The sequence below is a fragment of the Dendrobates tinctorius genome, unplaced genomic scaffold (genome assembly GCF_039654945.1).
Source record: "Dendrobates tinctorius isolate UK_male_01 unplaced genomic scaffold, ASM3965494v1 ptg000086l, whole genome shotgun sequence".
Classification (NCBI taxonomy): Eukaryota; Metazoa; Chordata; class Amphibia; order Anura; family Dendrobatidae; genus Dendrobates; species Dendrobates tinctorius.
In genome coordinates, this window is record NW_027361754.1 from 20,600,261 (window position 1) to 20,610,135 (window position 9,875).

At 49.3% G+C, this 9,875-nt stretch overlaps 1 protein-coding gene across 1 annotated transcript in view; it reads right to left on the minus strand.

Moving 5' to 3' along the window:
• Window positions 1–8,625, minus strand: part of PPP2R1B (protein phosphatase 2 scaffold subunit Abeta) — a 53,072-nt gene extending 44,447 nt beyond the window's left edge. Inside the window, exon 1 of the mRNA XM_073585137.1 lies at window positions 8,403–8,625. Coding sequence (XP_073441238.1) covers window positions 8,403–8,480 — 78 coding nt within the window. The 5' untranslated portion in view covers window positions 8,481–8,625. The remainder of the gene's footprint in view (window positions 1–8,402) is intronic.
• Between the last annotated feature and the right edge of the window lie 1,250 nt (window positions 8,626–9,875).

The following is a 9,875-nucleotide window of genomic DNA, read 5'->3' on the forward strand; positions in this document are numbered from 1 at the left end:
GATGAACTTATCCTCCGCAGCAGAGGTGACTCTTGGTCTTCCTTTCCTGGGGCGGTCCTCATGTGGACCAGTTTCTTTGTAGCGCTTGATGGTTTTTGCCACTGCACTTGGGACACTTTCAAAGTTTTCCCAATTTTTCAGACTGACTGACCTTCATTTCTTAAAGTAATGATGGCCACTCGGTTTTCTTTACTTAGCTGCTTTTTTCTTGCCATAATACAAATTCTAACAGTCTATTCAGTAGGACTATCAGCTGTGTATCCACCAGACTTCTGCACAATACAACTGATGGTCCCAACCCCATTTATAAAGCAATAAATCCCACTTATTAAACCTGACAGGGCACACCTGTGAAGTGAAAACCATTTCCAGCGACTACCTCTTGAAGCTCATCAAGAGAATGCCAAGACTCAAGAGTGTGCAAAGCAGTAATCAAAGCAAAAGGTGGCTACTTTGAAGAAACTAGAATATAAGACATTTTCAGTTGCTTCACACTTTGCTAATTATATAATTCCACATGTGTTAATTCATAGTTTTGATGCCTTCAGAGTGAATCTACAATTTTCATAGTTATGAAAATAAAGAAAACTTATTGAATGAGGTGCGTCCAAACTTTTGGTCTGCAATATAAATAAATAAAAAAAAAAAAATATATATATATATATATATATATATATATATATATATATATATATATACACACACATACATACACACACACACACACACCAGTGTATAAGCCGACCCCCCTAATTTTGCCACAAAAAACTGGGAAAACTTATTGACTCGCGTATACGCCTAGGGTGGAAAATGCAGCAGCTACTGGTAAATTTCAAATATAAAAATAGATATCAATAAAAGTAAAATTAATTGAGACATCAGTAGGTTAAATGTTTTTGAATATCCATATTGAATCAGGAGCCCCATATAATGCTCCATACAGTTCATGATCGCCCCACAAGATCCATAAAGGTTATGGGGTTATGGCCCCATAAGATGTTCCATAAAATGCTCCATAGATTATGCCCCCATAAGATGCTCCATAGATTATTCCCCCATAAGCTGCCCCATAAAATGCTCCATAGATTATGCCCCCATAAGCTGCCCCATAAAATGCTCCATAGATTATGCCCCCATATGCTGCCCCATAAAATGCTCAATAGATTATGCCCCCATATGCTGCCCCATAAAATGCTCCATAGATTATGCCCCCATATGCTGCCCCATAAAATGCTCCATAGATTATGCCCCCATATGCTGCCCCATAAAATGCTCCATAGAATAGGTCCCATATGCTGCCGCTGCAAATAATAAAAAATTAATTACATTGCCATTCTGCCATGAAGGCCAGGATCCCGGAGTCGCCTCTTCACTGTAGACGTTGACACTGGCGTTTTGCGTGCACTATTTAATGAAGCTACCAGTTGAGGACCTGTGAGGCTTCAATTTCTCAAATTACAGACTAATGTACACTGCTCAAAAAAATAAAGGGAACACTAAACAATAGAATATAACTCCAAGTAAATCAAACTTCTGTGAAATCAAACTGTCCACTTAGAAAGCAACACTGATTGACAATCAATTTCACATGCTGTTGTGCAAATGGAATAGACAACAGATGTAAATTATCGGCAATTATCAAGACATCCTCAATAAAGGAGTGGTTCTGCAGGTGGGGACCATAGACCACATCTCAGTACCAACGCTTTCTGGCTGATGTTTTGGTCACTTTTGAATGTTGGTTGTGCTTTCATACTCGTGGTAGCATGAGATGGACTCTACATCCCACACAAGTGGCTCAGATAGTGCAGCTCATCCAGGATGGCACATCAATGCAAGCTGTGGCAAGGTTTTCTGTGTCTGTCAGTGTAGTGTCCAGAGGTTGGAGGCGCTACCAGGAGACAGGCCAGTACACCAGGAGATGTGGAGGGGGCCGTAGGAGGGCAACAACCCAGCAGCAAGACCGCTACCTCAGCCTTTGTGGAAGGAGGAACAGGAGGAGCACTGCCAAAGCCCTGCAAAATGACCTCCAGCAGGCCACAAATGTGCATGTGTCTGCACAAAAGGTTAGAAACCAACTCCACGAGGATGGTCTGAGGGCCCAACGTCCACAGATAGGGGTTGTGCTCACAGCCCAACAATGTGCAGGACGCTTGGCATTTGCCACAGAACACCAGGATTGGCAAATTTGCCACTGGTGCCCTGTGCTCTTCACAGATGAAAGCAAGTTCACACTGGGCACATGTGACAGAGTCTGGAGACGCCGTGGAGAGTGATCTGCTGCCTGCAAAATCCTTCAGCATGACCGGTTTGGCAGTGGGTAACGGTGTGGGGTGGCATTTCTATGGAGGGCCGCACAGCCCTCCATGTGCTCGCCAGAGGTAGCCTGACTGCCATTAGGTACCGAGATGGGATCCTCAGACCCCTTGTGAGACCATATGCTGGTGCGGTCGGCCCTGGGTTCCTCCTAATGCAGGACAATGCCAGACCTCACGTGTCTGGAGTGTGTCAGCAGTTCCTGCAAGATGAAAGCATTGAAGCTATGGACTGGCCCGCCAGTTCCCCAGACCTGAATCCGATTGAACACATCTGGGACATCATGTCTTGCTCCATCCACCAACGTCACGTTGCACCACAGACTGTCCAGGAGTTGGCGGATGCTTTAGTCCAGGTCTGGGAGGAGATCCCTCAGGAGAACATCCGCCACAAAATCAGTACCATGCCCAGGCACTGAAGGGAGGTTATACGGGCACGTGGAGGCCACACACACTACTGAGCATCATTTCCTTGTCTTGAAGCATTTCCACTAAAGTTGGATCAGCCTGTAATTTGATTTTCCACTTTGATTTTGAGTATCATTCCAAATTGATATCTCCATGGGATATTAAGTTTTATTTACGTTGATCATTTTTATGTTTTATTGTTCTGAACACATCCCTGTTGTGAATTCTCTTGATCTGACTTCTGAGTCGGGGCTCCCTCTGGTGGTTACTGCTGGTAATGGAGCTGGCCGGGTTGAGAGAAGTCAGCCACCTGATGACGATGATTGGAAATCAGGGGTTACTGACTGGGAGGATATAAGTGAGCAGGCTTCCCTCATTTGCTGCTGGTGATTAGTTTCTTCCTGTGTATTTTGAGGTTTGCGGTCTCCTGCCTGATCCTGCATTTTTCAGTTAAGTTGCTCATTTGCTAATCCTTTGCATCTGATCTGGTTTTGCTTCTTTCTGCTTTGCTGTTAGGGTTCAGCGTGCTCCCTGCTGGGGCAGTGCTGGACCCCGCTCCATATGATACAGCTTGTGTCAATTTGTTCAGTCCCGTTTTATTAGTCTCTTTTGCTTTGCTGCCAGTTCACACCAGTATGCTGATATAGTGGGGGAGAGGTCGTGAGACCTCAGTGTTTGTTGTACATCAGACGTGTTGGATTTTTTAGGGTTTTTGCATGATTACAGACAGTGTCTTTCCTTTCCTATCCTATCTAGACAGTTTGGGCCCCATCATTTGCTCAGTCTATTTTCTGCCTGCGTTTGTGCCTCATTTGTCTCACCGACATTACATGTTTGGGGGCTATTTCTTTGGGGTTCTACTCCGGGGCAGTTTAGATTTCACCTCTCTTGCTTTAAGCTTAGTTAGTTCTCTGGCTGTGCCGAGGTGTCTAGAGCATCGTAGGTACGCCCCACGGCTACTGCTAGTTGTGTTGTTAGGATCAGGGGTCTGCAATCCGCTTAGTTACCAACCTTTCTGATTTCCTTGTGGCCTAGCCTATTCCTGCTATCCTCCTCGGTGACCTATTCATAACACATCCCATTATGTAATGAATAAAGATTTTCAACTGGAATATTTCATTTAGTAATATCTAGGATGCAGTATTTTAGTGTTCCCTTTATTTTTGTGAGCAGTGTACTTGTTTTGTTGCTCAGTTGTGCAGCGGGCCTCCCACTTCTTTTTCTACTCTGGTTAGAGCCTATTTGTGCTCTCCTCTGAAGGGAGTAGTACATACCGTTATAACAAATCTTCAGTTTCTTGGCAATTTCTCGCATGAAATAGCCTTCATTTCTTACACAGTTAGCAAACACAAAGCACCGTAAGAACACTGGAGTGATGGTGGTTGGAAATGGGCCTCTATACACCTATGAAGACGTTTGCAGCTATATAGTCATTTACCACATTAACAATGTATTATTTCTGAATCATTTAGGCTAAGTCCACACGTACCGGAACTCTCGCGGAAATTACCGCGAGAATTCCGGAATTCCATTCCGCGGGAAAATCGCATTTTAAATTCCCGCGATTTTCCCGCGGAAAAACTAGCATTTTGCAAGCGTATTTAGCTTGCAAAATGCTAGCGTTTTCCAAGCGATCTGTAGCATCGCTTGGAGAACTGATTGACAGGTTGGTCACACTCGTCAAACATAGTGTTTGACAAGTGTGACCAACTTTTTACTACTGAAGCCGCCTATGCAGCATCAGTAGTAAAAGATAAAATGTAAAAAAAAAAATGGTGTTATTCTTACCTTCCGACGTCCCGCGCAGCCGTTCCCAGTAATCCTTTGCGAAAATGCCCGCGATGACGTCCGTTCTCGCGGGATCGCGATGTCTCGCGGTAAATCGTGATGACGTCGTGCGAATGACCGCGAGAACAGACGTCATCGCGGGCATTTTCGCAAAGGATTACTGGGAACGAGAGCTTGGAGAGAAGCGGGAAGGCTGCGCAAGACGCCGGAAGGTAAGACTAACAATATTTTTTATTTTAAATTCTATTTTTTACAGGGATATGGTACCCAGAGCCCGGAGGACAGTCTCCTCTCCTCCGGACCGTGGGTACCATCCGCAAATGTTCTACTTACTTTCCGCATGGTGTGCACAGCCACATGCGGGAAGTAAGCGGAACAATGCATTCCTATGGGTGCGGGATCGCCGCGATTCCGCAAAATTAATGAGCATGCTGCGGTTTTTACCGCAAAGCGATTCCGCCGTGGTAGAAACCGCAGCATTAGCACAGCATTGCGGAATCCCATAGGAATGCATGGGATGCTTATTTTTCGTGTTTTCGCGGCAAAATCGCGGGGTTAAAACCGCCGCGGAAACGTGAAAAAAACGCCACGTGTGAACTCAGCCTTAATGATAGCTTCATTGGAAAAAAACTGCTTTTCTTTCAAAAATAAAGAAATTTCTATGTGAAAGAGAAGGGTGCTCCAGCTCCTAAAATATATCCTTTTATTTTTCACAAATTAAAACATGATGTACAGGCAATCTCCTCGTACAGAAGTGGATGTAGCTGGCTGGTTAGTGCCCGCGAGCACATCCACTTCTATACGAGGAGATTGCCTGTACAACATGTTTTAATTTGTGAAAAATAAAAGGATATATTTTAGGAGCTGGAACACAATTCTCTTTTCCAGTTAAGATATGTCAAGTTTGGACGTGGTTCCGTGCTCAAGTGGTGGTTGGTGAGCTGACTAGGGCTTATTGCCCATTTTTTTTCTAATTTCCATTTGACACTAAACTTTTACACGGTAGTGTATATGAAAGAGAAAAGCCAGCACCTTCCTTCTACAGAAAACTGTTTATCGTTAACTTTATTCCATATGGGCTAAACCCACTGACCACCAATCCTCAGACACCCAACGCGTTTTGAAAGTAAACTTCCTTATTCATAGCTATAAAACGCGTCACACGTTTGAGGACCTACATTGAGTGGTTTTAGCACAAACAGAATAAAGTTACAATAAACATTTGAGTTTTCACAGGTAGAACAGAGTGCCGGCTTTTGTCTTACTTGATTATATTGACAAGCTGCCGAGTGCCCTGGATGACGCCCTTACATGTGTGGTGGTTTTCTTGTGTTAGATAAAACGACACCAACCCATTGATCTAGTGCCGCAGCTCCACTCCCAGCTCTGTGTCCCCTGCTTGTCTGACATAAAAAGACTGACCGTCACTTCCAAACAGAGAACAGGTGGGTACACGTGCATACTAAGAGTATCCATCTCCCTATATAACTAACAAATAAAGCTGCTCTCTAACACTTTAGCATGAAAACATGAAATATGAAATTTAAAATATATTACTCTAGAAAATAGTAAAACACGAAGATACTTAACGCATAAATTGGCCAATCCATGTGTGACCATGAGACATGACAAGGTGATCCTCTTTGTTGGGAACCTATCCTAATGTGAATACTCCCCTGGGTGGTTTTAATCATCGAAGGGACCTACCTACCCAAATAAGTGCAGGCTTCAGCCCAGGAGAGGAATCACATTAGGCTGGATTCACAGCACAGAAGATTGTCTTGTCATGGCTGCTGGGCACACATGAACTGGCCAAATTATGAACTAAGTGCCTTTTCTTTTTAATTTTATAGAGCTGTAATGCAATTCCGATTTCATGTATTTCATGTTTGCATGCTATAGCGTTACAGAGTCAAACTTTGGCTGCATCCTTCACAGTTTTTGTCCAAGTCAAATCTTCTGTTTAGTCAAAGATCTGAGAGCTGCAGCCCCCGCAGCAGCCGCCCACCAGCAGCAGCCGCCCCCGCAGCCGCCGCCCACCCGCAGCCGCCTCCGCCCACCCGCAGCCGCCGCCCACCCGCAGCAGCCCACCAGCAGCCGCAGCAGCCGCCTCAGCAGCAGCCCACCAGCAGCCGCCGCAGCAGCCCACCAGCAGCCGCCGCAGCAGCCCACCAGCAGCCGCCGCCGCAGCCGCCGCCGCAGCCCACCAGCAGCCGCCGCCACAGCCCACCAGCAGCCGCCGCAGCAGCCCACCAGCAGCCGCCGCAGCAGCCCACCAGCAGCCGCCGCAGCAGCCCACCAGCAGCCGCCGCAGCAGCCCACCAGCAGCCGCCGCAGCAGCCCACCAGCAGCCGCCGCAGCAGCCGCCTCAGCAGCAGCCGCCTCAGCAGCAGCCCCCTCAGCAGCAGCCCACCAGCAGCCGCCTCAGCAGCAGCCCACCAGCAGCCGCCTCAGCAGCAGCCCACCAGCAGCCGCCGCAGCCGCCCACCAGCAGCCCACCAGCCCACCAGCCGCAGCAGCCGCCCACCAGCAGCCGCAGCCGCAGCAGCCCACCAGCAGCCGCAGCCGCCCACCAGCAGCCGCAGCAGCCCACCAGCAGCCCACCAGCAGCCGCAGCCGCAGCAGCCCACCAGCAGCCGCAGCCCACCAGCAGCCGCAGCCCACCAGCAGCCGCCGCAGCAGCAGCCCACCAGCAGCCGCCGCAGCAGCAGCCCACCAGCAGCCGCCGCAGCAGCAGCCCACCAGCAGCCGCCGCAGCAGCAGCCCACCAGCAGCCGCCGCAGCAGCAGCCCACCAGCAGCCGCCGCAGCAGCCGCCGCAGCCCACCAGCAGCCGCAGCCCACCAGCAGCCGCCGCAGCAGCAGCCCACCAGCAGCCGCAGCAGCAGCCCACCAGTAGCCGCCGCAGCAGCCCACCAGTAGCCGCCGCAGCAGCCCACCAGCAGCCGCCGCAGCAGCCCACCAGCAGCCGCCGCAGCAGCCCACCAGCAGCCGCCGCAGCAGCAGCCCACCAGCAGCCGCCGCAGCAGCCCACCAGCAGCCGCCGCAGCAGCAGCCCACCAGTAGCCGCCGCAGCAGCAGCCCACCAGTAGCCGCCGCAGCAGCAGCCCACCAGTAGCCGCCGCAGCAGCAGCCCACCAGTAGCCGCCGCAGCAGCAGCCCACCAGTAGCCGCCGCAGCAGCAGCCCACCAGGAGCCGCCGCAGCAGCAGCCCACCAGCAGCCGCCGCAGCAGCAGCCCACCAGCAGCCGCCGCAGCAGCAGCCCACCAGCAGCCGCCGCAGCAGCAGCCCACCAGTAGCCGCCGCAGCAGCAGCCCACCAGTAGCCGCCGCAGCAGCAGCCCACCAGCAGCCGCCGCAGCAGCAGCCCACCAGTAGCCATGGACAATCCTTATAATAGCTCACCCCTAGATCAGTGGACCGCAGCGCCATGTAAAAGTAACTAAGTTGGGACGTGTCTTGCTGCCAAAAATCACCGGTTACTAGAAACGAGCAAATCAGATGGTGGAAAATTCAATTTAGTCTTTAGTTTTACACACACAAAAAAAAGATTCTTCCAAATCCGATGAGTATGACCTTTTTTTTAACCCTACGTTTTGGGGCCAGGAGAGACCTACGAACACTTACAATGGTCGGAGGGCGATGTGGTCATCCGGCGACATGTGTGGCGATTACGCTCCTATGTGACATGGGCAAAGCGCCATAACTGGTCGCCATGGTAGCTGTTACTCTGCTTTTCCTGGCCCTGAGCGGCAGCCAAAACGGGGGTCACCCAGCTCTCCAGGGATACATAACATTACACTGGGGGGGTCACGTACCCAAGACACAGGCAGGATGGCCGCTCTCAGGCTGTCGGCTCACTCCCTCACTCCCCGACTCAATGGCCGCTCACCTGCACGTCCTCGTTCCTCAGCTCATCTATGAGCACGGCGATAGGATACAAAGAATCATCTCCGTCGGCTCCTGCCATCGTGACACCGGCTACAGCTTCGCCTTTCTCGCCCGCTCTCGGCCTACTTCCGCTCTGGAACGGGAGAGGAGCGCCGAGTACCGGAAGTGACGACAGGCTGCGGCGGTAGAAAGCCACACACCCTCATTGAGGAAGTAACGCGCAGGCGCAGTAGCCTTGTCTTGTGTGTCGTCACCCAGCTCACTAACTGTAGTATCTGCAGGAAACCTCGTGTCGTGTTTACTGCGGCAGAGAGTATGTTGGTTTGATTGGGCAAAATGTAGAAAAAATACTGCCATGGCAACCAAAGATAGGGAAGCAACCAATCAAGGAACACCTTTTATTTTTTTAAAGGTCTGTAAGAATTGAAAGCTGCACTGTGATTGGTTGTACAATGAAGCAGTGGTTGCACATGCTCAGTGAATGTCTGTAGAGGGTATAGCCAATTAAAGGGGTAATCCAGGAGAGATGACCATTTGACTAGTGTTGCCTATGCTTAAAGGGTTACTCTCAAGTTTTGAGTTAAGTTTGCCAGGTCTTGAATAAAGTCAGTCCATTCCTCTATTACTGAGATCTCAGCGTTTCAATTGATAAGCAAATGAGGCTGATGGACTATGGTAGATCTGAAGCCTCTGTCAATCCAGTTCTATTCTTCCCCCACCTCCAGGCTGGGGTTCATCTCCAATAAAACTAGTTCCCCCCTCACACCTTTCATATAGCGTTCCCGCTATGTGTTGCACCCAATGTCCCACATCAGTCACATGTTAGTCACAGCAGCGATTAGAGCGATTTCGGACAGCAGCATTGAGTTGGCGCCATCCTGGTGAAGCATCTGCTCATGTAAGCTTGATAAGTGCAAAGTAGTAAAAGTTTTTAATGAAAATGAAATGAAATTGTGTCCATCAGAAGGATCCATCCCGGTCACCATGGATGGAGAGTCTTTGTGCTTTAATATGCCACAGCAGGATGTACTCAATGCAACAAAGTCTTCATCATACATCCCAACTTTTGAAGAAGGGAAAGAGGGACAAAGGCTGCGGCGCGCGCAGCGTGCCGCCACAAATTTTAGGCCACTCCCCCGACCACACCCATTTCACGACTAATCACACCCATGTCCACGCCCAGTCGCACCCATTTAGCACTGCTGATTACACTGACTGCTATTAGGGGCATAGTGGCTGATACTGTGGGCACACTGACTGGTACTAAGGAAAAGAAAGAAAGAAAACAGAGAGAGAGAAAAAAGAAAATAGAGAAAGAAAGGAGAGCGAGAGAGAAAGAAAGAACAGAGAGAAAGAAGAAAGAACAGAGAGAAAGAAGAAAGAACAGGGAGAAAGAAAGAGGGGAAAGAGAAAAGAGAGCGAAAGAAAGAACAGAGAGAGAAAGAACAGACAGCGAAAGAAAGGACAGAGAGAG